At 39.9% G+C, this 26,193-nt stretch overlaps 5 protein-coding genes across 11 annotated transcripts; 3 read left to right on the plus strand and 2 right to left on the minus strand.

Moving 5' to 3' along the window:
* The first annotated feature begins 122 nt into the window (after positions 1–122).
* LOC112463117 lies at positions 123–1,718 on the plus strand. The gene is made up of 3 exons (XM_025029312.1): positions 123–1,186; positions 1,374–1,523; positions 1,628–1,718. The coding sequence occupies exons 1-2, from the start codon at positions 717–719 to the stop codon at positions 1,453–1,455; spliced, it is 552 nt and encodes a 183-aa protein (XP_024885080.1). The 5' UTR covers positions 123–716; the 3' UTR covers positions 1,456–1,523; positions 1,628–1,718.
* On the minus strand, positions 1,209–17,915 carry LOC112463113. Of its 3 annotated transcripts, none has more exons than XM_025029303.1 (12): positions 17,546–17,915; positions 7,590–7,913; positions 5,988–7,422; positions 5,747–5,862; positions 5,499–5,639; positions 5,331–5,428; positions 5,067–5,250; positions 4,590–4,812; positions 4,262–4,512; positions 3,968–4,179; positions 3,737–3,893; positions 1,209–3,613 (listed from the first exon to the last, which is right to left on the minus strand). In XM_025029303.1, the coding sequence occupies exons 2-12, from the start codon at positions 7,890–7,892 to the stop codon at positions 3,545–3,547; spliced, it is 3,189 nt and encodes a 1,062-aa protein (XP_024885071.1). In that variant the 5' UTR covers positions 7,893–7,913; positions 17,546–17,915; the 3' UTR covers positions 1,209–3,544. The 3 variants fall into 3 exon arrangements, with proteins under 3 accessions (XP_024885071.1, XP_024885070.1, XP_024885072.1); XM_025029302.1 differs by lacking the exon at positions 17,546–17,915 and adding an exon at positions 16,260–16,607; XM_025029304.1 differs by lacking the exon at positions 17,546–17,915 and adding an exon at positions 11,961–12,042.
* Positions 10,604–12,835, plus strand: LOC112463116. The gene has a single exon (XM_025029311.1). The coding sequence runs from the start codon at positions 11,411–11,413 to the stop codon at positions 12,233–12,235; it is 825 nt and encodes a 274-aa protein (XP_024885079.1). The 5' UTR covers positions 10,604–11,410; the 3' UTR covers positions 12,236–12,835.
* A 79-nt stretch (positions 17,916–17,994) lies between the features above and the next one.
* On the minus strand, positions 17,995–19,584 carry LOC112463118 (ribonuclease P/MRP protein subunit POP5-like). 2 transcript variants are annotated; one of them, XM_025029314.1, is made up of 5 exons: positions 19,492–19,584; positions 19,257–19,402; positions 18,591–18,760; positions 18,351–18,498; positions 17,995–18,084 (listed from the first exon to the last, which is right to left on the minus strand). In XM_025029314.1, the coding sequence occupies exons 1-4, from the start codon at positions 19,509–19,511 to the stop codon at positions 18,382–18,384; spliced, it is 453 nt and encodes a 150-aa protein (XP_024885082.1). In that variant the 5' UTR covers positions 19,512–19,584; the 3' UTR covers positions 17,995–18,084; positions 18,351–18,381. The 2 variants fall into 2 exon arrangements, with proteins under 2 accessions (XP_024885082.1, XP_024885081.1); XM_025029313.1 differs by lacking the exon at positions 17,995–18,084 and having other exon boundaries at positions 18,173–18,498.
* A 305-nt stretch (positions 19,585–19,889) lies between these two features.
* LOC112463114 (FGGY carbohydrate kinase domain-containing protein-like) lies at positions 19,890–25,286 on the plus strand. 4 transcript variants are annotated; one of them, XM_025029309.1, is made up of 12 exons: positions 19,890–19,981; positions 20,161–20,334; positions 20,495–20,760; positions 20,848–20,959; positions 21,067–21,304; positions 21,387–21,514; positions 21,767–21,949; positions 22,033–22,240; positions 22,299–22,449; positions 22,531–22,605; positions 22,925–23,199; positions 23,374–25,286. In XM_025029309.1, exons 3-12 carry the CDS (start codon positions 20,527–20,529, stop codon positions 23,456–23,458), a joined length of 1,689 nt encoding a protein of 562 aa, XP_024885077.1. In that variant the 5' UTR covers positions 19,890–19,981; positions 20,161–20,334; positions 20,495–20,526; the 3' UTR covers positions 23,459–25,286. The 4 variants fall into 4 exon arrangements, with proteins under 4 accessions (XP_024885077.1, XP_024885073.1, XP_024885074.1 ...); XM_025029305.1 differs by having other exon boundaries at positions 20,161–20,262; positions 23,374–23,458; XM_025029306.1 differs by having other exon boundaries at positions 20,161–20,258; positions 23,374–23,458.
* The last annotated feature ends 907 nt before the right edge of the window (positions 25,287–26,193 follow it).

The raw sequence follows: 26,193 nt of genomic DNA on the forward strand, positions 1-26,193 counted from the left end.
ATCATATACCTTCTTGAGTATATCGTCGACTTTAGCTCTACGAGAGTCGGCCGGTAAAATTGCGAGGAGGAGAGGGTATTTTGCAGATTTAATCAAGTTCGAGCGAATCTCTCCCGGCAATCTTCGCATAAATTACAAGAAGTTTACGGCGTATCAACAGTGCCGTGACGATATATGTGCCGTTAGCGGCAGGTTGCCGTCAGTATACGCCGAGGTTCTTGAACTTTTCCGGGGATCCGTCTCTAGAACCGAGCCGAAGGAAGGCTCACAGGTTCGGATCGGCCCAGGTGGGGATCGGGATCGTCCTCTGTTATACGAGACATCGCCCGGTCATCACACCTCGAGCATCCTCCGTGTTGTCCAGACACGTTGTCCCACGTTCTCCAACGTCGTTTCGTCCGCTTTCGTCGCATCCTCGCGGCACCGGTTACCGCGGTCCTTGGCCCAAACGCGTTTCCGCGTCGTCTCGTTTAAGAGTCGCAAAAAGTGGTCCGTCGAGCAAGAAATAACTTGGCAAATTCACGACCGGAGCCGAACAGGAAGAAGCATCCCGCAGTTTCCCGAGGTCACCGGTGCTTCGAATCGAAATCGAGTAGAAAGCCATAATTAGGAATCTCGGACTCGAGTCGAGGACAGACTTTGCGAATAGAAGACAGACCTGGACAGACCGAAGTGTGTCGAGTGGATAAGGCAACTCGACGAGTAGCCGCTCATCAATGTTATCAATCAACATGCGCGTGTTCAAAACCGTGCTAATCGTCGCGTTCTTCGGCGCGAGCGTTCGGTGTTTACCCGTCGCCGACAAGCCGACCGGGTCCAAGATCGAGTCCGAGATCAAGACCGAGATCGTGGCCACCTCGGTGGTACCGCAGGAGATAGATGTGACCACGGCCGCGCCGACGTCCAGGTATCCCGATACCACCGATTTCTACGACCAGCGGCAGAACGGTTCGGAGAATTATCGCATCCACGTGGACGGCTTTGTCGTCGTATTGGCACCGGTCGAGGCCCTGCTCCTGGCCGGTGCCGCTGGTGCCGCTGCTGGTTCCGCTGGCACTACGGAAGTTAATTTCTCCATTTCCAATGAGGGTGCATCCCCGATTCAGCCCATCGGCGAACCGGACAAACCCGCCGTTGACGGTATCCATAACAAAACCGATCTGGCGATCTCGAAGACAATACACAGGTAAGAATCCATCTACTCGTCGTTGCCCTGACAATTAATTTTATTGGCATTAATTATAATTTATATCAATATCTTAAATTGTAATCGTATTGCAATTGGTATCTCGCGCGTAATTTTTAATTTTTTAATTATAAAAATAATACAGTGTGTACACTTTTTCTCGAGACGTGACCATCTTATGTTCCAGACAACCAGCTGTACGGTTGGCGAACTTCTTGGCGCCCTTGATACGTGGCATACGTCATGTGCGAGGCACGAGCGTGCATTAAAATGACTCCTCGACGCTTGCAATTCCAATACATATAGTGTTCCGCCTACAGCATATATTAAGAAAACGGTATTTTCCTTCCCTTTCAATACAGCGGGCGTACAATCTACGTTTCAAGACTAATAACTATTTAAAATAAGATATTTTTAAAAAGAACCATGCTCTCTCCACAGGGATAGGATATCTGCATCTACAGGGATGATGGACGAGTACTCGTAGAATATAAACGATGTATGATCGACGATCGAAGTCGATGTCGTACCACGCATTTATATGGTGTATCTATAGTATCAATAAAGGGACGCGCCGATCGATATTAGCGTTATCCGGCAAGCTCATTTCTCTCTGTAACTTAAAAGATGGCTTTTAAAATACATAAAATTGCAAAAGTCACGATTTCATTGACCTTATCCGTACAATGTAACGGGCGATTGTGTATCCACATATGTATTTACATGTTAAATGAGCTAAATGCAATATTCGCCTTAGCTATAATTTCATTTTGATTTAGCGTTACGGTATATAATATATTCATTTGCTTATAAAACAATCGTAAATGTTAGCTGCGAATTTTCCACGTGCACCGACGTGATATAATCTGCTTCGTAAAGTTATGTATACATGATATAATTATATGCATCTGTCTTTCGAGATATGAAAATTTATTTGATTAAACATTAAAATACATATGTGTTGTTGTTTGGTGTATCATCACAATATGTTTCCTATGCTTAAAGTTGTGCCTAAAGCAAAGCTCCATTTTGATGGAAGAAACCTCGTCTAAATGTTTGCAATAAATCTCAACTTTGATTTCACTGAGCAACAAGTCTTTGAGACTTATCACAAACAAATCTTATAGGTATTAACGTATATACATTCTTAGATAAAAAAGAGAAATAAATTATGCACACACACACGCACGCACACAAATAATCGCATAAATGTTTTTTTTTCTAGTCCTCGTCTATTAAGAAGCTTTTTAAGCATTTTTATATCTACGATTTGCCATAAAATATTTCATTATCTATCCTCCTTGGATGTTGCACAATGATTACGGTAATGTGAGTGTTGCAGGATCGAAGACACGATAAAAGGTACCCAAATTCTATTCCTTCATTTTATATGATAGTGCCTTGCACTCTGTTGTATTTTCCATTACACGCTATTATCTTAAATGTAGGATACTCTACCCTGTTATCTCAATTGAAAAAGCCTTTATTATGAACCTAATAATTTCACACAGTGAAGAATTATTTCTACGCATTGAATATAAAATTCTACGATCAACTGCGATCAACTCGGTGGGAATCAGTACTGGATATAATATATTCGCGAATAACGAGTAACGATTTATAATTTTGTATTTTCACAAAAAAAGTGTACTAGCGTATTACACAACGTTCACACGTATTCAAATATATGTTAAATATACATTTTGACATAAATATAATTTAGACGTATAAAACATATATTTTATATACGCTAATACATTTACAAATATATATTTAAAATCATTATTCATTATTCATGAATATATTTGACCAAATGCTGGTAAAAAAAAAATACAATGCAAAATCAGCAAAGTTAAATATCCCTTTATACGCTTATGTAATTAGCCATAGTTGGTTGTAATTTTAATCAGAATCATTTATTCTTTAAATAATCATCTTTTGTACAATTATTTTAAAAACGGCGACGAGCCCGTATTTGTTCAAATTTGATTCAATTATTCTTCGCAATTTCGACATAACAACGTCGTATTAATATACACATGTACAATATTAAATTCAGCCTGGAATTAACATTACAAAGCGCACAGAAATACGTTGCGATAAAAGGAAAAATATATGTAATTCAAATTTATATGCTGTCTAAACTCTTTCAAAAATTCATTCACGTCGAAATTAGAAATCCCACTTTTACAATAAAATGTTCGTCGATGTTCAATATAATAATTCAGACTTTCAAAATTGACACATTTCTCTTAAGAATTAAAATAATTTATAATAATTAGGAAGAATATATATATACGAAATTAATAAGATATTTTAAAATATTAAGCGGAAGTCGCCTCGATCGCATCGAGATCCTCAGTTTATCTCACCGGGACTGCTATTACTAGCAAGTACGGCCTCAAATTTCAATTCCTCCTTACCCGCCTACAGAGGAATTATACCATTTGACATCTCTTTCAGGAAAGTCAATAATTTATGTCAGAGATATGGCAGTAGCGTGAAAGAAGCACACTATAAAAATGTATCGGCGACATCGCCGGCTATTACCTCTTTAAGCAAAATCCGGCAATTCTCCACAACGCTACGTCGTCGATCCGGCACGTTGTTCAGGACTTCTTCCGGTGATTGATGAAGATTATCGATGATCTTGCGAAGCTCGTTCAATTCCGTTACAGTGGCTTCTAATTTTATCTCCAAGTTAGACCTGCAAATGACATTCCGAATTAATAAATTGGAGGTTTAAAATCCTTACGATCCGATCAGATTTATTAAACTCACTTCTCTTCTTTCAATTCCTGTATACACGTATCGTTGTCAAGCTGTATGATTCGTAGCACTTTGAGAAGTTTAGTAACGAGATTGTCCACCTCGATCACCTGATCGACGAGATCCACAGATGGACAGTAATCCGTCAAAGGTACAGGACCGTCATTGGTCCCGGTGTCAGATTCGCTCACGGAATCGCAATCGTCGTCACCCTCGTCCTCCACCTGCAAATTTTTATACGATTAATTATTAGGATTATTTTATATTTCTAATAAGTTACGAGTTTGATTTATCTCAGATACTTGCCTTACGACGATGCAGGATCGCCTGGGTGAGATTCGTGAGACTTGTACATTCGTCGCCGTACTTCGTCTTCCTTAGATTATGCTCGTCCGACGTTTCGGAGAAACTCAGTGCTCTGCGTAGAGAATCGCTGCTCGATATCATGTTATGCGAGTATGTGTCCGGCAAAGGCACGTCTTCCAGGACGCTTTCCATCATCAAACATGGCTCGGTTTCAAAATCGAGCAAGTCGGACGACGATTCCATACTCAGTTCTAGAAAATAAAAATTATAGTTTTAATGGATCTGAATGTAACATCCTTATTGTGGCATCTCATTCGTATTCAATTACCTTTGTAAATCTGTTTAGACGAATCCAGGCTGGATTTTTTATCGATGTTTCTAGCCGCGAAGGGATGCGTCGCGGCGTTCCGAATTGCGCTGATCACCGCGGAAACGAAGGATCCACTCTTCGGGCTCGGCGTGCGTTCTTTTAAACTCTGCTTAGAGCTAACCGGACTAGACTCCACGCTACTGTTGCTTCTACTGTACGCTTCGTTATGATATATAACATCCTTTTTGGGGAAAGAATTACAATGCATTTAAACTGTCTAACAATAATCAATATAAATTTTTAATTATTAAATTTAGAAAGGAAGTTAGCAGAGAAAAATAGTAAAAATAGAATATTAATCCTCCATCTATTATGATCGTTATTTGTCTATTATATTTATTTATAAAAGGTAGCATGTTATAACTGTTCAAAATAGCTATTATAAGAATATAAACCACTTTGTACGCAAAAGAGAACTTTCATCATTATACTTACTTCAAGATCTTTTACTGAGATGTTATAAGAAGCAATTAATTGATCTATCAATCCTTCTAATCTGGTGCTAAGTCCGGAAAGAGCTACAGCCGCTCCGGACATAGCAGCGCCTTGAGTGAGTAAAAGTTCCCTACTTCTTCGTTCAACGGCATTCAACTTCAGACTCATTGATAAATTCTCTTGCCTAAAAACGGATAATCAATTGTTGAAATATAATTTATAATGTTTAGGAGAAATATTGTCAAAAGTTTTCGTGAGGCATACCTTCTTTGTTCGCTAATTCGCACTAAATGTTTACACTCCTCCATTTGTCTCTCTAATTCCGTCTCTCTTTGAGTTAAGGCTTCGCTTTTTTTCTTGAGCTACAAAAGACAAACCGAATATGAAACAAACGGTACATACTTCAAGAAGGGAACTTAGAAAACTACGCACCTCCAATTCGGCATCTTTGAGCGCCTCCGCCAATGTGGCTTTCTCCTCTTGGAGAAAATCTTGCATCTCGGCTGATTCGGCTTCCAATTCTTGTTGCTGTTGTAGCAAGGCTTTCTGCGCAGCTACACTTTTGTCCAAATCCTTCAACAAAAATATAAAATTATAAAAAGATATTTCCTTGACAGGAAAAATTACAGAAATAATTTTTGTATTATAATAGAAACTGCTGGTAGATATGATTTTCTTACCCTGCTTAACATACGACAGAGCGATTGCAGATCAGCTATTTCAACTTGTTGATTAGCGACAACTTGTCCCGAAGATTGTATATGACTTTCGAGCTCGAGGAAGCTGTCGCTGCCCTCTGAAAGGAAATTTCATCGATAACATTTTATTTTCTACAAATTTTACTTTTGCAAATTACGCAGATACAAAAGTAATATAAAATAATTTTGCATTATATTATCACATTTGTTACTATTGAATTACCTGCATGTTCTGATTGCGGCGTTCCTAGCATAGCCAGTACCCGTTGCGCGTTTCTATCGAGTTCCTTACGCGCAAACGCGTGATCGGCCCGTTCCTCCTCTAGAAGACGATTCGCCTCGGCCAACTCGAGTTTCAATCTCTCGTTCTCTTCCCGCAGACTGCCGCTTTCCTCATTCAAGCTTCTCAAGTTATCCTGCAAGGTCTGTACGTCGTCCCACGCGTCTTCCGTTTGGCAGCCCTTGTGCAGTCTCTCGACGACCTCGGGCCCAGCAATGGCGCTCGGTTGTCCGGACATCGCGTTCTCGATGTCCTGCCCGGTCAAGCCAGTCTGTGCGCTGGTCTCGTGATATATACGAGTTTTTTCAATTCTCTGTCTGGGATACGGCGGCAGACTCTTGTGAACGGAAGACGAATCCCTCCCAATAACGCTCTTCTTCTCAATGGTTCTGCTGAGGCTAACGTCTCGACTTCCAGATCGACTTCTGGTCATCTTGTCCGTCTTCTCGCCGGCTTTCGAGATCGTCAGTTTATTTCTGTTCCTACGCGGCAACGTTGCATACGTATCAAGCGCCTTGTTATCTTGGCCAACGGATTTATTATCAGCACGTGAGACAGTACTCTTCGCGCAGAGAACGCGAGAAGCTGACAAGGACGGTATCTTCGCTCTCGTTTCCTCAGACGGCGTGGACGCCGGCGTGCGCGCCCCTCGCGTGCTGGACCCGGTCCTCGATCTCGATGAATCGTTCCTGACAATTCTCCCGCCACGCTGCGCAAGATCCTTGTTGATCTCCGTGGTCAGTGCAGACGGCAATGAGTCCGGCAGCACTCTCGTCCTCGTCCTCGCGATCGAAGCCGCAGTGGGAGTTGATAAATTGGATACTGCGCTGCTGCTGGACCGACAGCCATACGTCGCCGTACCACGACTACCAGCAGGCGTCTTGGTGTCTGCAACGAGGGAGGAGCTCGGCTCTCGAGCGCTCAATTTTTCCCTCGATCGTGGTCGATGGTCCCGTTCCCTGCCCGCACCTTGAATCTTGGTCATTATATTTCTGGGCGTTGCTGTTCGCGACTTAGACCGCGGCGTCGTCGAGCCCAAGCTCGTGCCCGAGGTCGCGCTCGTTGGTTTCGCGCGAGCGCTCTTCTGCGACTCGGTACCGCTCGTGATCTTCTTCTTGGCCGCGCTGGACGTCGTCGTGGTCCTCTTCACGTTCATACGGCTCGTTCGCACGGACACGCTGCCGGCGATGGACGAGCTCTCGCTACCGCCCTCGCTCGTGCCCTCACCGCCGGTAGCACCCAGTCGCACATCGTCTGGCAACGTGGATCCGCACGCGTCCTCGTACACCGAGCAACAACTGACGAGGCTGGAGTCGCAAGAGGCCTCGTCCAGGCCGCCACAACTGCTCGTGTAGTCGACGCTGTTTCTACTGCGTACCTGCAAGAATATGTGATCTAAATAAGTATCTATAATTTATAAATCTATTATCATTAGTGTCTGCACATTCTTGGTTTTACATTGAAAGCATCATGTAAAAGAGTTTTTATCTTAAGAAAATATTAAAATCTTATCTGGTGAATAAAACTTTATATACTGAAACTCACTCTTGGAACTTCTGTCGCGCAACCCTCGACGCCGCTATCGCTGCCGTCCTTGCTGTCCTTATTCTCAGCTAGCGTCTTGTCGTTCGCCTTGCTGTTCTGCGACTCGGTGATGTGAATGACGGTGATATTGCAATCGCTGTTCATAGTGAGATCCGGATCCTCCTCTTCATTGAGAGGCGAAGCAAGATCCTCCGGTACGCCCGAGTCCTGCCGCGCCACGTTCATCGGCGAGGATACCTTCAGACAATTTTCAGGCTCGGGGTACGAGGTCTCCATTATTACGGTATCGAGCAAATCGCTCATTTCGTTCTTATCATCATGCCACTGAAAAATATCGCAGAGGAGAACGCATGAGTACAAAAATAATTAAATATAATATTAATACGTTCTAATTTATATATAAAGTCATACATATCTATAAATACGTTTGAACGTTGGGATAACAGTTATAGGTAGATATATTTTTGAGGCTCATAAATTTAATTTAATTAGGAATAGCCAGTCTTTTGGCTAGCATTCTGATTACGGGCTTGCAGAAACCAATGCAAAATGAAGCTTTTTGAAGATTGTATACAATGAGACGATGTAACAAACATACTAATCCTCTAAAATTAGATAGCTGATTGCTAAACACGGAATTGGTCATGTTACAAGAATTTTTCGAATCCAAGGCTAAAAGAATCATCCAATACGGACAGTAGCGGACTGAGGATGCAGACAGGAGCAATTAGCTCGCACAGCGCCAAATCGATAAAGCTATTTCGTTTCAAAATCAAGTTATGGCATTCCAATCACGGTCATATTGAATTAGTCGAATGGTACACACGACTCATGCAAAGGAAATCATTTCTGATAGTCTAGACACGATTTTTCCGATTCGCGCGTGCCGGATTAGGGAACAGCTCAATGATTAACTATTTAGTAGAGAATAATAAAAACTAAGTAAAACATTTGATTCTTCATTAATTTACACAGCATATTATATTGTTAATCATTTAATTTTTAACAGAGAGAAAGAAAGAAAGAAAGAGGGATTCTCTTCGCAAACTTTACTTTACGTTTTACGATTTATTCATTCGTATAGAAGCATAAAATTGATAATTTGCAGATAATTTATAACAAATAAGTTCTAATTTGCATTTTGCATGATTCACGCTGGACCAGGAAAATCCATTTATTATTTTTCGCGAAAGATCAATTAAGGGTAACCATTTGAGCTCTCTGTTATCAATTTATCTCTCGTCTCTTGATTGACGTACTCTGACTGATAGAGACCAGTGTTATGCACAGATATGAAATAGCGGATAACGTGAGGAGGAATTAGGTGATTCCCTCTAAGCGCATATCTACGAGCACAGCTGATACCTCGTAGATTGTTCGCACAGATATTTTGTCGCACTACTATACAATGAGTCACTAAATTACTCCCCCGATTATCGAACGACGTAGTGCAATTCACTCGTGAATCGCGATTTACGAGAAATCGTGTGACCGAATGACAGTGAGAGCGGACTGTGCCAGGAATGTTGAGTGGGACGTCGCGAGATAAGATACATGTTGATATCAATGACAAATAGTCATTAACACAATTAGAATTTACAAAATTGTGCGAAAACAGAAAAAGAAACAAAGAATTTTTATAATTTTTTAAAGAAAAGAATATATATATAAGATTTGATTCGATCTAAACGAAAGAAGAGTTATTTATCTTCTAGCATATAGTAATAAAACAAATCTAGGAATCCGGTAAATATAGTAAAGTGTAGAAGAAGTTATCTCTTATTCTCTTTATACCTTAAAATGGTCAGTCCAATAAGATAAGTATCAATAGATAATTAATTTTCGGTCTATTATTGTTACAAGGTACACCATTGTTAAAACTCTTGCCGGGGAAAGGTGCATTCCATATTCGCTCCAAGTAACACTTTCTGTTTTAATCTTATATGCATATTTTGCCATTTCTCCTCCGATTGCACAGTGAAATCCGCAGTACACATACATCCGCAGTGTCCCGAAAATATTTGTATCACTCTTTCTTTCTTTCGAGGTATTACAATATTTCAGGGGAAATATTTATTTTCAACGGACACCAGCCTCTCAGATAAAATAAAAATATTAACAAAATGTTTCAATGCTCATATTTTTCCAAGGAATACAGCTATGTTATATCCTCTAACAATTTTTATCATTAAAAGATGCAATGGAGAGGCATTCTGCATGTAATTAGACAGAAATTTTAAAGAAATATAATTTATATGTACTATATTTCGAGATATCAATAAAGAAAACTGTAAAAGCTAAGCAGGATTTGCAAGGATTAATCCCTGACACTTTGAAAACCTAAAGATGACGTTACGATTATATTAAGCTGTTGTAAAGCCCCTTTTCAGACGCTTCGAGTCGGCAAACCGTTTTGGCCTTCGCTCGACCGTGATGAATGACGGCGAGAGAACGGCGTGCCGAATTAGAGAGAGAGAGAGAGAGAGAGAAGAAAAGATAAGGCAAACAGAGTCGTAACTAGGCTTTGGCAAATACGATCCTTTTTAATTCCAAAGATCTTTTTTCGTCACATTGCAATATTTGCATCTCTTTGCATATTTCCGGTGTAAAAGAAACGGCATGCACATTCAACCATGTAGGATGTCTTTTTAATTAACAAATTGTCACAAATACTTTGTTGCCGATTTGAAATCAATTTTTCCTCACTGAAAATTTCGAGCAATTAAAATTAAGATTAAGACGTTAAGTTTCTAGTAAGACTTCGGGAGTAGAATAGAATAATATATATTATATATATTCTAGAATAAATCCTCTCAGGGTGATGCATGAGAAAGTAAATGATGCATATCTTACAAAAGAGAAGATACTTGATATAAGATGATATATATTGTAAAATAAAATAATATAATATAAAAAATACAATATAAGGAGCATAAATCGATATATGAGAATAAATAAAAACAGGAAAATTGGCAGAAAATATTATGTGTCTATACTTTAGCTTAATGGAATTTTAATTTGAAATATATATGATGCTAAGAATTCACGAGATAATTGTGGCTAATTATACGTAATTACGGGCCGCTAACAATTAACTTAACAATGTCCCCAGTATCAATTTTAAATTCACTTTTAATAGATATAATTGAACACGAAACAGGATAAAATTTAAAACTTCGTGAAAAATTCTAGCTCTTTTCGTACATATAGAAATAATACTCAAATAAATTGCGAGATATATTAAATATTGAGATATATAACATTATATAGAGGAAAACTTGTTTAATCTCAACGTACTCTAATTATCTGTGACAGATAAATGACACGTAACCGGTAACAGATCGTAAAAGGCGCTGTAATTCCTAGTTACGAGTCTGGTATCAATGAACGGAGTGTTCACTGCTGCGAACGGTCTCGCGGGAAGTCCCGCGAGAAGCAGTGATAATCGGGGTCGATTGTGCGGTGAAGAACCCGTCGTCACACGTGCCCACCACCACGCAAAGCGAGCGAACGCATTCGTTATTACGCGGCTGCAACGTAGGGAACGGACTCGTGTCACGCCGCTCGCCGTAACGTAAATAACTCTCTCTCGCGCGTATCTCTGCACGAACGTACTTTTTCTTTCTGGTATACTCACCTCTAAAAACAGAATATATCTTAATATTTTAGTGGCGATAGAAAGAAGTAAAAAGAGGTTTATTAAGAAGAAGAAACCCTTCGATAACACAGTACCTGATTAGTAATTAATACATTACTTGTACAATAAATCATCCAACGAACAACAACGATTGGATAATTGTTGTAGTTGCCACGGAACAAGTATGTGTCGAAAGAAATGTTCCCTAATATCAATAACGAAGAGAGATGACAATCCGCAAGTGTCAGTGACGATCTCCCACATCGACGAGCAACCGGACTTGAAGACGAAGGAACGGAAGATTAAGAGCAATTCCATGAGACATTGTAAGCATTCTCCCGACGAGGCCGACGTCGACGACGACATCAAGCGATTCCACGGCGACGGGCTCGTCGTTAAGATGCACTCGAATCAGCATGTGCTGGAGATCACGGGTGACGGCTGCCGGATTGCCCTGTCGAAGAATTCCGGCAGCGTTCACGTCATCGGTGACGGTTGCAGACTGCGCGTGAACCGCAACATGGGCGATATCGAGTACACCGGCGACGGCGGACAGGTCCTCCTCGGACCGGACTCCTCTAAAAGAAAAGTGAAATTCGTGGGAGACGGCGGAAGGGTGATCTTCGACTCGAGTCCCGAGACTGACCTGAAGAAGTCATCGAAGGAACAAAAAAACAGTGAAACTTACGTGCAAAACTTTACGTGTCCACGTAAGGAGATTATTAATAAGATACCGAAATGCGAAGATGACCACAGGACGTCGAACGAAGAGGATCTGGACAATATCTTGAACGATACGAAGGAGAAGTACTGCCAGGGGAAGCACAACGAGGAAACGCGGAAATCCTTGCGGCATCCAACCGTTACGAAGATCATCACGAAGATCCAAAGCGACGGTCTATGCGTAACGAAACGGTTCGGCGAGTCTAGGTTGATCGTTAATTCCCGCGGTTGTTCTGTGACGACAAGTGTGTCGAAAACTTCGGCCACGAATGTCGAGCTCAAGTGACGTAACCGGAGTTTTTTGGGTGGTGCTATGTAGAAAGGTCTGTTCCTAGAAAAATAAACGATCAAGAGCGATCAGCAGCTGGCTGAACGTAACTTCACCGAAAGTTCTTCTTTTTTCAATTGTACAAACTGCTAGAAAATATTTTCATTTTACGAAAAATTTTAGGAAGCCTATACCGCAACAAAGTTGACACTAGTTGTAGCTCGAAAGTACAAACCAATAGTTACTTGGATTTTATTAATTTTACAAGTATTATGTTTCCTGCCTTTGTAATATTATTTACTTTATTATTTTAGAAAAATATCTCTGTGTACATGACGCTATAAAATTCCCATGTCATTATTCTATAGAATTACGCTCATCATAATTATTTTCCATGCTATTGTCTCTCCAAGACTTTCAGACTATTAGTATGAGCTACATTCGACGTAAAGATGAAAAATAGGACTTTTAAACGACTATATTTAACGCTAACTATGTACTGACTAATATGTATATTGTTCATGCATATTAATTATTGCGCAAATACCTCTTTTCGTCTTTTCGTTTCCACTTTTTCTATTAATTATATACATTTTAATTTTTGAACTTACTTAAACTTTAAATTTATTATAATTTCTATAAAATTATTACATGTATTAAATTATAAAAGTATTATTAAATATAATTTATTATTAAACCGTTAAACTGTTATCAGTTATTATTTTCCTGATTTCAAAACCCGATGAAACTTTCAGATCGACACCAATTATCGACATTCCGAATAATTTGTGTCTATTAATAATTTTAATAATAATTATTAATATATTAATAGTAATTAAATAATAATTATCAGCATGAAGTCGTTTGTGTGCTAAGTTAAGGCCGTCTGCCGCCTTGTATTCTCAGTGTATCAGACCGAAACGATCTCAGAGATTTGATTCAAACAACGAACAAGAATCGTAATAAATCGGCTCACCCAGACATTGACGCGTCTTAGCGTTTTATATACAAAATAAATGTAGGAAATAGCGATGACAGACTAAACGGAGAGTCATTTATATTTAGACACGAATAAAGCTAGCAACGGCATATCTTAAGAGCGCAGTGTGATCGATAGATAGGATATCGGTCGTAAACTATTCCTGGCAACCATATGAAGCGCGTAGCTGGAAAATTTCTGTCCGAAGATATACAAATGTGTAAAATAACGCATTCAGATCGGTCGCGAACGAATGTTCTCCCCAATCGCATCGTCTATCCCCAATAGAAATATGACAACATTTATATTTAAACTGATCAATTCAAATTTAATTCCAGTTTAAAAAAAAAATCCAAAAGACGCGAAACAGACCAATTTTCCGTCGAGGTAAATTTCTAAACGTAGTCGTTTCATCGTTGCTTTCGTGTGAAATCCTGGGAATCAAGAGATTGTTACTTTGTTCGGCACTCTCAATGTAAACTGTATAGCGACTGGGCGCACTGGATTCAGCAGTTACCGAGATATTTCAGTAAATGGACGGCGGTCACACATGGGGGCGACTGCGAGGAAGATAATTCTATTTATGAACGACAGTAATCCTCAGCATTCCCGAATATCGCGGTACGGAAAGACATTAGTCCCGTGATTTACCAGAACTTCTTTCCTGAGATATTTACAATGCCATTTCCGTATATCTATCCCTATAAAGTACTCGTTCACATTTCTCGACTCTCTCGCGGGTTTCTCCGAATAAAATACTATTTTCAATAATATATATTGTTAATATACTATTTTTTGGACTAACATTCTTTCGAATATAAATATTTCAATTTTCTGTCTTAATTATGCACAGAAAGCTACGTTTTTCGTCGGCGGGTAATAAAAGTAGGGAAAATTAATTCGATATGTTGTAGAATGCCAGGAAACGATGCTGATGCGAGGCGATGTTCTCGGTAATCGACGTGTGCAATGTTGCTGTTGTTGCGCGTAGCATGTCAAAGAAATCGTCAAAACATCGCTCGTGAAAGCAAAGAGAAGTGAGAAACATTCCGTTCCCTCTTTCTCTCCTCGAGGAGACTCGATTCGGAGCCGCGAGATCCGAAGTCCCTGCTCCCTCTCTTTCTCTTTCTCTCTTCCTCGGGGTCCATGCCATGTGGATATATTTATCGTCCGTGTTCGCTAAAATCATTCCACGAGGCTCGCCTATGCGAACCGAGTCTTATCCAGAGCGCATTTGCATTCGCTGCATGCCCGCGACTCGCCTCTTCGAACATTAGTATGTCAAACGTCCGTGTGATAAACTCGCTCTTTTCTCGCTCTGGCACAGTAATTAAAATAGATTTTAATAAACATGATCTTTCCTGCGGTTAAAACCGCCCTACTTTAATTCCTCCGCGATAGATTTAAATTAAAAAAAATCGTGACAGTGAAAATTTTCATTATACTAAACGAAGAAAGTTGTCCATCGTAACGAAGGATTTAGAATAGAAAAAAAAAAAGAGAAAATATCGAGGTTCCTCGCGCGAGTTCCAGTTATATATAATCGTTGTAGTAAAAGGAAAAGATGTAAACACGCTAAATTACATTAAATTACCGTATACGTGTCGTGGAGGCCGTACCGGCGCGGCGGCAGGACTACGTGAAAGTTTAAGGCCACGCGTTAATTGACCGAGCTAATTATCGCGCAGAACATCTTCGACACCGCGTACGGACCTGCGCTAATTAGCGAATTAATAGGCGAGCGGAAGCCCGCGATCACATCGCCGTAACAGCCATAAAACGCAAAGTCTCATCCACGCGCGCTTTCCTCCGAGGCTTACTCGCCGCCGCGGAGTTTCCTTCGCACGGTCGCGAAAGTAAGATACAATTTCAGCCTACGTGTCTGGACGCGTTTTTTCTCTCCTTTTTCTTTTACTACGATTACTGCAACGCGAGAACTAGCGGCTCTCTCGTCGCGTCGAGACGAGATTCACGGCCAGGGGAGCCTCTGGCCACGTACCTATTGTTGGTTCTTTCCTCCCATTTGCAACTCGCGATCGCTTTTGCGAACGACTTCTACGTCAGAGTGATAAATAAGCTGGTAGCTTTCTAGCTAAAGAGTGCATTCTCGCAGAAGCGATGCGTTTGGAAGATAACGAGATAATCGAGCGCCATTGTTCGACGATTAATTCCCCGTAACGTGGCGAGAGAGGGGTGGGATTAAAAACGGCGGGGCAAACTTTCAATATTTTCCTTCGAGCCGGTCGAGAGTAACCATCTGAAGATGTTCGACCGCGTTGATTGGGATAAACTGAGTTAATGACCACAAGCTGCACGGCGAGAGGAACGAATCGAGTATCCATAATTTGTGAAGCCCGTTCTAGACATTGTTTTCAAATTCCATCTTGCGAATTGGATTTGTATAGGCTCGATCCACTTTCACTCCTGAAATTTTTACGTAAATCAGAAGTGAGAAATGATGAAACAACGGGCACGCAACCGCTTTGTCGGTCGAAGAGGTTTAGAAGAAAAAAATAAGAGAGGAAAATAATTATCGGCGAAAAATACACGTTTTCTTATTCTAAGAACATTCTTACGTCGCAATGATAATTTCCGCTTGACCATCTGTTCGTTGTATTTGCGAATTCACATACGATTTGGTCGTATCTAAGTCGTTATCCTTAATTTATCCCGTCAGTCTTGTTTGGCGCGGATAAACGCGCGTTTTTCCACGTCTCTACGCGACGCGGATGCCGCGCGACTTAACGATTCGTTTTATTGTAATGTAAACAGAGTCGCGATGGCGTGACATAAGTATAAACACATCCGTTTTGAACTACACCTTCTGCGGCTCGAAGTCGAAAAACACGGGTCTTCCCCTTTTTGAAGAAAAAGCTCTCATTTCCCGAGACGAAAAAAAAGGAAAGAGCGGGAGGCGCATCTGTAAGTAGACATCTGTAAGCAATTCGCTCGGCCACATACCGAGAATTAAGAAAAGAGAAAGTCGAGACCAAAATCCTGCGGTTTACAAAAAACTTTCCTCAGACTTACGGGGAAGGCATTGCCATGCGCGTCGACAATTACCTCATCCATCATTATCCTTTCTCTGAACGTTTATCCCTCGAGGAAGGAAGATCTTCAACCGTCTTCAACCCTCAAGCATCGACGTCTGTCTTCGCGACATAAACACAACAGCTTGAATCATCATATCGGATACGGAGTCTCCAGAACTCCCGTTACGTATTTTGTAATTTTGATTATTATTTTCTTTTCTAGAAAAACAAACAAAACTTTATCTTTGCACAGTTAACGCTGAAAAGTGATGGAAATATATAGCGACAAGTACAAAGTGGAGAACGGCTATTTATGTCTCTCTTTTTTTCATATTTAAAAGTAGCAGTCCTCTCGACAGTAAGAGTCCAATATCAAGGATTATTTTTTTAGATATCTCTCGCCACTTATTTTGTGATACTGATTAATTGTTTTCTCCTCGAGAAAAACGAATGAAACTTGATCCTGCACGATTAAAGATACAAGAAAATGCAGCGGCGCATACCAGAGCGAAGAAAAGTTCTTTTCATTTTCCTTTTCTTGTATATCTAAAAACAGAAGTCCTCAGGACTCAACGGCGTAATATCCATAGTTAAGATCTGAATATCAGAGATCATCTTTTTTTAGACAGACATTCCAACGTATGCAATGTCTACCTAGTTAAGGGTCAGTTGTTCCAACCTTTTGGTAAACTAACAGTTAAATCATATATATGTCTTTGTTTATCCTTTACATTAAACAAAGATAGACATATGATTTAACTATTAGTTAGATTACCAACAGGTTGGAACAACCGGCCCTAACACATTTACCGCCATAACACCGAGTCCTTTTGTTTATGTTTCGGTCATCAGTGACTGTCAAATAATTATCACACATCATACCTCTGTGCAACTCAGTGCTATAGCTGTAAATTAAGTATCTTATTCTTCTTCTTCTTAATATAAAAATATAAAATCAATCCGGCGTGAACGGAAAATCGGTAAAAGTAAAATTAGCTCGGCGATGAACGCTAAGAGGCGAATGTCAAGGATGATGTAAATACAACGGAGTATCAAGTTCCACATTTTTCCACATTCGGCGTATAATACGTCTACTTATAACTCCAGGCCAGACGTCGACGTTTCGCGAGGAAATTTTCCCGTTATCGCCGTCGTCGACGCTCGGGATTCCGCCTGCGACGAATTTATGAAACCATCACCATCAGCGAGATCGCAGCCTCGGCGGGACTCGGGAGGGTGGATCCGATATCGCCGAGGGCCAGGTGTGCGTGCGGTGGTCTAAACAACCGTGATCGATAAAGGAAACTGATCGCTTACCTCGAGCTCGCCGGTGTGACGATTATCCCCGATTACGGAGCCGCGCGGTCGGACGACCCAACGATATCGAGATCCCGGAAGACGCGGTCGATACCGGGCGGGGAAGGTGTCCTCACGTTGTATCCTGCCCGCTCGTTAAAACCGTCCGGCGTAAACGGAGCAATCGCGGGGGGCGAGAGCGGTGCCGCGCGTCAACATCCGCAGTTCTCCGTCTCTTTTTTTAAACGCACACGCCTCGCACAGTTCGCTCGCCTCGTCGATTGCGAGTCGCAGAGGCGCGCAGTCGGCAGGTCTCCTAGGGTTCGCGACGGGGGATCGCGGAGCAGCCAGCAGCCTTGGAGTCCGAAACGGTCCGAACTGATCCGAACGAATGCACGGCGCAGACGGCGGAAGCAGGATAACGTGACGGCGGGATCGGGATACACCGCCGGCGCGATGGCGGGCGAGAAGGGAGGCAACCTTTTTTTTCCCCGCAGCGAACAGCGACAACTGGCGAGGAGCGGCAACGATCCTTGCGGCTCGGTCGTCAAAAATATCCTCTGCAGATAACGGCATCGTATGATCAATCTCGAAAAGAATCCCCAAGATAAACTTGGAGTCAACATTAAATGAAAAAAAGAACAGAAATATGAAAAAGGGGCGAGTTTATTTGAAGTCGCTTATCTCGTTGCGTCCCCAGGATATGCGAGAAATGTCGTGAAACCGTATCACGAGACGAGATTAACGTGTTTTCGTAAGTTATTGAGAAACTCCGCTTTTATTTGTACTTAATATTAACTTAAAACGTGAACGGTAAATTAATTACTATCTGTATTAATCTGTAACGATGATTTTTTTTACGCAAGGTCTTTCATAGCGGGCGTCAAGGTCATCAGGAGGTCCTCCATCCGTTTTCTGTCGGTTTCCGTTGGCAATTTGGACCACAATCGTTCCAGCTTCCTCTCCTGATGTTTCTAAAGAGAAGGAGAGAAAGCGAAGTAATATATTTTCTTTGTTAACTGGACTTCGTTGACGCAAGCAAGATAGGCGAATGTCGCATGCTTACTCTGATGAAGAGAAAACAGTGTTTCAGAGTCGCTCCGACGTAGAGGATCTTCGTTTTGACTAGTCGCTCCCCTACATTGCTTATTAGCGGGATAGCGTGCAATGCGAATTTGTGAGGCCCATGCCTGAGCCTGACTATCGCTATTTTCGTTTGTACGTTGCAGTATTTCGCTGGGATAAAAGACAAGATTGTATATTTAGACATTTTAGACCAAAAAAGTTACGCTAAGAACAGATTCAAATCCATGAAATTAATATAATTACACATTCATGTCTATATAACTGTTGAACATATAAAGAAAAAATATATAACAGTTTATATAGGTTTTTTCTATATATACAAACTAAAAATTTGTTATACAAAAGAAGGAAAATGTTTCATCATGTTTTATTTTATAAATATAAATAAAGACCAAGTAAATTCTTTATGTCGATTTAAAAGGGATGTCTATTAAATATAAATTTCCTTTTCCAACAAAACAAAATTTCAAGACTAACAAATAATAGTTTGCTAAGTTGGGAAAAATATAAAATATTGCACAGAGAAATATTATTACTTAGATTAAGATCTAGACTGACCAAAGATGACATTTGTGTTCTATTTATAATTGTAGGAAAGCAAGTACGTTTATCTAAAGAACTGTCATAACGTCCAACGCCAAATTACCATCAAAGCCATCCTTTATCGCTGCTACCCCCACGTCGCCGTACAATTGTTGCACCTTCCGTTTAATCGCATTAGACACGTGTGTATTCTTCCACGTCGCCTGCTTGTCCTTGTCGTCGTACGGCTTTATTGTGAAAACGATGTATCTAAAGACAGTAAGTAACAGGCGATGAAGAAATGTCATCACAGTGATTCCTCATGAAAAATTGAAAACTTCGCAATTTTATCCTGTCACCTGTTTTTGAAGCGCACCATGTTTCAGGTTAACTCGGCGGCGAACGCGATTCCTGCCCGTAATTATGACGTTCACCAAGGTTCCGAATGCTCGGCGTGCTGCGGGGAAGGTCGAGAACGACGACGTATGAACGTTCCTCCCACGGGAATGGAAATGAGCAAGAAGCGGATGATGCAGATTCGCGCTCTCGGCTACACGTGGTGCACGTGCGTCGGAGTCGGGTACGGCTGGGTCGCGTCGGTATCAAGCGCACGGCTTGGTACGGTGCACGTGCGTGAGCCACGCGTGTCTTACGCGCCAGGAACATGCAGCGGTTTTTGCGCGACGACCGTGCGGAACGTTCTTCACGCCCGTCACGCACCGATCCCGCGTGCTTCCTCGCCAAGAAGCGCGAGTGACGTCGCGATGTCCACGTTGCCGTCGTCGTCGCGGCGTCATTTCGGATGACTTTCACCAGGAGTATGCAAAAAAGAGTTTCCCAATTGAATATGTAAGTATAACGGAGCGGACGTGGCGGTGGTAAGCGCGCGGAGATAATTCGCCTAGAGAGATACACGGATGTTCCTCCACGTCTCTGTACTTTAAGCGACGATTGTGACGTCGCAGAGAATGAGATAATTTTGCCTGGCGATTCTGAGACAATTTCCTGAGACAATTTCGTTGTTTAAGGTACCGGAGCACACCATATGTCGCACGTGTACATCACGCTAATTGCTATTTAAAGCTCTACTCGTGGCCGCTGATGATGCGACGACGATCCGCGAGAAGCAAGTAAATCACATTCGACTCGTCGTGTTCACCAACGTGGCGCATTATCCGCATGTGTGATGCTGGATTAAAGAAGTATTAGGCCGATAACGTTGCTACACTGTTTGAAGTCTTTATTCACTTCGCGCGTATCTCCTTCGCAATTAATGTTATCTCAGGGTCATGTCATCTTAGAATATGTGTCAATGATTAACGCGCGCTGTATGGTTGGCTGACGGTTGCTTCCTCCTTGCAGCCTCATGCCTAAGCTCGACGCGGAGCGCTTAGATGACTTTGCTCGACGCGAGATTGCGGACGCGATCTGGCCACACAGCTGCGACGGACATGGACTTCTTCGTCGGCGTGGATGTGGGAACGGGAAGCGTCCGAGCGGCTCTGGTTACCTCGAGCGGGAAAATAAAGAGGGTGGCTACGTGCCCGCTCGAGATATTTCATCCCGCGCCGAACTTCTACGAGCAATCGTCCGATAACATTTGGAGCGCCGTGTGCCACGTTGTCAAGGTGAATATGTGAGATTTTCCTCGCAGCACGATATCGCGATAGTCCGACAAATCCGGCTTTGAGATCTGATTTTTGTCCTGTTCGCAGTCGGTTGTGGCCGACATCTCCGCAGAGGATGTTAAAGGAATTGGATTCGACGCTACTTGTTCATTGGTGGCTGTGGATGAAGCGGGTTCACCGGTAACAGTTAGTCCTACAGGTACAAAGAAAAGAACTGGCGAATATTTCTTGTTTCGACTTTCGTGTCGAATTCATGTAACGGTAGTAATTGCTGTGATGTGGAAAATTGAGGCGCTAATTGTTCAGGACAGGAGAAACAAAATGTCATACTGTGGATGGATCACAGAGCGCACGAGGAAGCTGACCTTATCAACTCTATGGTTCACGATATACTGCAATATGTAGGCGGCAAAGTTTCCCTCGAGATGCAAACGCCGAAGATGCTGTGGCTAAAAAAGAATTTACCCGTTTCTTGGAACTCGGCGGCGCTCCTGTTTGACCTACCAGACTTTTTAACGTGGAAAGCTACTGAATCGGAATCGCGGTATGAATCCTTGATGCTCAAGTTCTTTAATAAATGAGAAACAAGACGGGAGAGAAGTTCGAATTCTTAATTCTTGTTTCAGATCGTTGTGTTCGTTAGTATGTAAGTGGAACTATAGTGCCAATCCCAATGGTAGAAACGGATGGGATGAAGATTTCTTTGAACAGCTCAATTTACGGGACCTGAAGAAAGATAATTGGAGAAAAATAGGTATGTTGTCATATTGAATTTATTAAAAATCGAGTTCTTACAAAGAAAAATGTTTTTTAATAATGATGAAAAATAATTCTCATTAATGATAAAGAATTTCAACTCCAACAATATGTATGAGTAATTCAAATTGTAAAGTATTCAGTTATCTTTGATATTACGAAACATTAGTATAATTTGAACGTGTTATATAAGAACTGTATATGACTGAATTCTTATTTTATTTTAATAAAAGCTAATGTTAATGTCAAGGTAACGATGTAAGGGTACCTGGTGACGCGATTGAATCCGGACTGTCGGCGAAAGCCGCGGCAGAATTGGGATTATTGAAAGATACACCGGTTGGGACCTCGCTGATCGACGCGCATGCCGGTGGTCTCGGGATGATCGGATGTTACGCGTCGGATGTGTCCCCGAATTTCTCCAACCGATTGGGTGCGCAAGATACTATTGACGATATGCGTTGCTCCAAAGCTACAAAGAAAAAGAATCAGCATAAATTGTCTTGTAATGTCTAGCTTTGATTTGCGGCACTTCGACTTGTCACATGATAGTGAACGAAAACAAGATATTCGTAAATGGCGTTTGGGGCCCGTACTACAGCGCGATGGTGCCCGGTTTCTGGCTCAACGAGGGAGGTCAAAGTGCCACTGGAAAATTACTCGATCACGTTATCGACACGCACCCCGCGACGCCGGGAATCCTGAAGACTTTGGGCGGCAATAAGTGAGTTTATCGAAACGAGACTGTGAAACGTTATGTATACGAAAGTCATTTGTTCCAGACACATTCAGCAATACTTGTCCGAATTGTTGCACGTTATGGCTGAGCAGAAAAATCTGCAGAATGTGTCGTATCTGACGAAGGATATACACGTGTGGCCGGATTTCCACGGTAATCGTTCGCCTCTTGCCGATCCAACGCTAAAAGGAATGGTATTGAGACACATACGTATTTTATTGAGTCTTGCATATGTCTTTAATACGGATATAATTTTATACTATTATCTATCTTAGATATCCGGATTATCCTTATCTGTGGATGAGGAGAATCTAGCGTTATTATACTTAGCAGCGGTGCAGGCACTAACGGTACGTCATGTGAATTAAAAGTAATCATTCATTAAAAAACTCATCAATATAAAAAAAATTATTTAAATTAATTATCTTTGTTATTTTATGTGGAAACGAACGAATATTTTTTTGAAAGATTAATAGATTTAAAAATTAGATATTAAAATGATTTTTTCATTACTATATATATATATATATATATATATATAAAATCATCTTATTCGCGATAAGATTTTAACTCTGTAAGACGTTGGTTGTTAATGCATTAGGAGATACGATAATTAGTAATGTAATGTAATTCATTTTTTGATTAACATTATAACATTGTATTTTTCAGTACGGTACAAAGCATATAATCGAAGTCCTATCGGCGGCCGGTCATAATATAGAAAGTATATTGGTTTGCGGTGGACTCAGTCAGAATCCACTATTTATCCAAATACAAGCCGACGTGTTAGCGTTACCGGTTCTCTGCCCCGTGGAGCGAGAATCGGTTTTGGTAGGCGCGGCGATCCTCGGTGCATGTGCCACGAAAAAATATTCCATGCACGAGACTGTCCAGAGAATGGCGGGATCGGCGAACATAGTGAAACCGACGAGCGAGTGTTACAAGTAAATATAAAATTTATAAGTGCAAAAAATACGAGAACAGTCCAAAACAGTATTGCATTTCTACTTAAAGTTCGGATAATTAAGATTACTAAAAAAAAAGATATTTTTATATTATTATTTGTGATTTATCGTATAATCTAATTTTTCATATGTATCTGCTTTTAATTATTTCAGATATCACTTTCGGAAGTATCGCGTATTCAAGAAAATGGTCCAAGACCAACAAGAATACAGGAAATTAATGAGTGAAGAATTATAGCCTATTCTTCCGTTCCTTTAGCCTAAGCAGATTAAGAAATAGACTGTTTAACAAATGTTCTTATAATTGGGAGAAGTCTGAGTGAAGATGAACGATCTGCGAATACTCGATAGATATCCAGAAAGAATCTCTGAAGCGTTTAGAATGCGTACAATGTATAAATACTAAAGATGGGTTTAATATTATAGAAATTTAAAGATTCGGATCGAGGATCTTGCAAAGAAACAATATTCCGCTGGAAAGTATCGATATCACATCTGAAATAATAGGTTTGTTCGTTTTCGTTGCGCACTTCTGAACTAGTGCGATAAGTTGGAATGAAAGAACATATATTTGTTTCATTCTAACTTATTACACTAGTTCAGAAGTGCAGCGAAAACGAACAGGCCTATTATTTCCTCTAATGTGCAACGCGTAAGAACAATTGAACATACTTACTGTAACGTTGATTATGACAGTAATAGTTTATGACAGTAATAGTTATAATGCACAGTTTTCGATTTACTACGTCGCCCTTATAATGCAATCATCAAGGATCTAAAGTGCTGATATATAATATTGATTTAATGTAGTAAACTTTGCGGCGATGAATGTTCCTTTGCAGTCGATCTAATTCATCTTGTGATCTGAAAAAGACAGCGCCGTTATTATATACTTTTATTTTCATTTAATTTTGAACTTCTATTTTGTAATAGTAGAAAAATATATGGGAATTTATATGCCGAAGAGATATTAATTCATGTACAACCACATTGCCACACAGGTTCTCCATCTGCATTATACTTTATATTGTGCATAGATATTTTTTGCTACAAATTATATTCTATTAATAAATTCCTCTAAAGAACAATACGAGTTATGCCCATGATTTCTAAAGCAAATTTAGTATCGAATATCTTCAGTGACATAAAGATGAAGTAACACCAAAGAAATGGGATCGAGGATTTGGGGATCAAGCGGTTTCTACATAGCGTGCTATTTATAATCGACAGCTACAAAAAGACAGCCGAATCTATTTATATAGCATCTATCATTGGATGAATCGCGGTTACTTTTGGACATCTTGCATAACATTTATATACATATTTTGTTTCTATTTGTCAAACAGACTGTATTCAAAACATATTCAAAACAATGTACGAAATACTTATATTAGTATTGACAGCCTCCTGTGGTACAATTTGAGCAAAAGCACTGTGCTTCACTATTACATCATTCGTCATTCGCACGATCGTATCGCTAAACATCTACTTTCATTCTTACGTACTAGATAAATACATCCCTCCAATCGTCGCTGAATAAATACATTAATTATTATTCTTTCTTACATACAAAATGTATTAACGTACGCACTAATTGCCTGAACTTACAGACTAATTCGATATCTTCACCTTTCGTCCAAATTAACTTCTTTATTTTTGGATGTTTCATGATTTACTGATCTTATTAAATTTATCTTATAAGCGCTGACTTATACAGAAATATATCGTGGAACGATATATATAGAATTGATGATATTTAACTATTTACCGGGCTAAAAATAAATTCATGTTCCGTTGAGAAAACTGATTTCGATATGTAATTATTAAAGAAAAAAATGTCCTTATTTTTGTCTTCGTATTTTACTCTGCATAATTAAATCTCTGACTCGTAACTTAATTATGTCAGAGGTCTCCTATATTCAGCTACTCCATAAATGCGCGTACCTTTTCTAATTGCATTGACTAGATTTTATAATACTTAGGAACTAGCGAATTTTAATATTATTTTTATGCTTATTCGTCATTGTCATACTATACATTATATTAAAGACAAATGCACAATTGGATTGTTAATTAACGAGGGCGAAGAGACGAATATAACAAATTTAAAAAACTATGTATATATGCGAATTAAATATAGAATATCAATTTTTAAAATATAATTTACAGTTATAATGAAATATTATATATTATTATTATATATAAATTATTCCTTTTTGTGCGATATAATGCATATGATATTAGGTAGATGATATTATTTGTATTGCAAAATGAAAAAGTTCGTTTTAATTACACGTGAATTGTTTAAAACTTGGATAATATAGTTAAAAGAGCTGTTTCAAAAGTTTTTGAGACAATTTTTATAATATAGTCAGCGCGAATAAATTTTTGCTTGATAAAAAATTTTTAATTACCTCGCCCTTTCGTTGCATAATTGTTATAATAATCGTGTTCGCTGTTACATTTCACATGAATTCATTAAATTACAAAGAGATACATTATTAACATTGCACTATTGTGATTTTTCTACAGAATTAAAAATCTAAAAGTAAATAACCGATAAATATATCCTAGTATTGTGAGATTCGGTTCAACTAATTACGGTGTATTAAATTAAATTAATTTTATTTAGTAGAAATAACTAATTTCATGTTGCACTGAAGAAACTGTAACTCCCGTTTATTTTCGCACGCATTATTAATATATATTATATATAATATATTTCATACAGATTTTATATTCTTTTCATTGCGTATAGAAGTATATCTTCAATATTCTCAGATATAATTTCATTATTGTGGCTTTATTATAATAATTTATAGGATAATTATAGATATGTCACGGTTTCTTTTCGTAAAGACTTCCCGGACGGCAACTGTACGCTCCTAACTTTTAGAGATATCGTTTCTTTTTTTCGTTTTACGGTGGCAAATCTAGTATTTACTAAACTACAAAATTAAATAATCTAACTAC

Source organism: Temnothorax curvispinosus, unplaced genomic scaffold (assembly GCF_003070985.1).
Source record: "Temnothorax curvispinosus isolate PA1 unplaced genomic scaffold, ASM307098v1 QBEX01013040.1, whole genome shotgun sequence".
In the NCBI taxonomy this organism is placed as follows: Eukaryota; Metazoa; Arthropoda; class Insecta; order Hymenoptera; family Formicidae; genus Temnothorax; species Temnothorax curvispinosus.

What these genes read in the sequence shown, in the direction of transcription:
- LOC112463113 (XM_025029302.1), bottom strand. An exon ending in TCAAAGATGCCGAATTGGAG is followed by an intron (nt 5,429 to 5,498) that starts GTGCGTAGTTTT and finishes TGTCTTTTGTAG; the next exon opens with CTCAAGAAAAAAAGCGAAGC. An exon ending in CGATCCTGCATCGTCGTAAG is followed by an intron (nt 4,180 to 4,261) that starts GCAAGTATCTGA and finishes AAAAATTTGCAG; the next exon opens with GTGGAGGACGAGGGTGACGA.
- LOC112463114 (XM_025029309.1), top strand. Translation starts at nt 20,527, where the DNA reads ATGACTTTGCTCGACGCGAGATTGCGGACGCGATCTGGCCACACAGCT. An exon ending in AGATAATTGGAGAAAAATAG is followed by an intron (nt 21,515 to 21,766) that starts GTATGTTGTCAT and finishes GTTAATGTCAAG; the next exon opens with GTAACGATGTAAGGGTACCT. An exon ending in GAATTTCTCCAACCGATTGG is followed by an intron (nt 21,950 to 22,032) that starts GTGCGCAAGATA and finishes TGTAATGTCTAG; the next exon opens with CTTTGATTTGCGGCACTTCG.
- LOC112463117 (XM_025029312.1), top strand. Translation starts at nt 717, where the DNA reads ATGTTATCAATCAACATGCGCGTGTTCAAAACCGTGCTAATCGTCGCG. An exon ending in ATCTCGAAGACAATACACAG is followed by an intron (nt 1,187 to 1,373) that starts GTAAGAATCCAT and finishes CTTATGTTCCAG; the next exon opens with ACAACCAGCTGTACGGTTGG.
- LOC112463118 (XM_025029314.1), bottom strand. Translation starts at nt 19,511, where the DNA reads ATGGTGCGCTTCAAAAACAG. An exon ending in ATGGTGCGCTTCAAAAACAG is followed by an intron (nt 19,403 to 19,491) that starts GTGACAGGATAA and finishes TACTGTCTTTAG; the next exon opens with ATACATCGTTTTCACAATAA. An exon ending in GATAAAGGATGGCTTTGATG is followed by an intron (nt 18,761 to 19,256) that starts GTAATTTGGCGT and finishes CTTTTATCCCAG; the next exon opens with CGAAATACTGCAACGTACAA.
- LOC112463116 (XM_025029311.1), top strand. Translation starts at nt 11,411, where the DNA reads ATGTGTCGAAAGAAATGTTCCCTAATATCAATAACGAAGAGAGATGAC.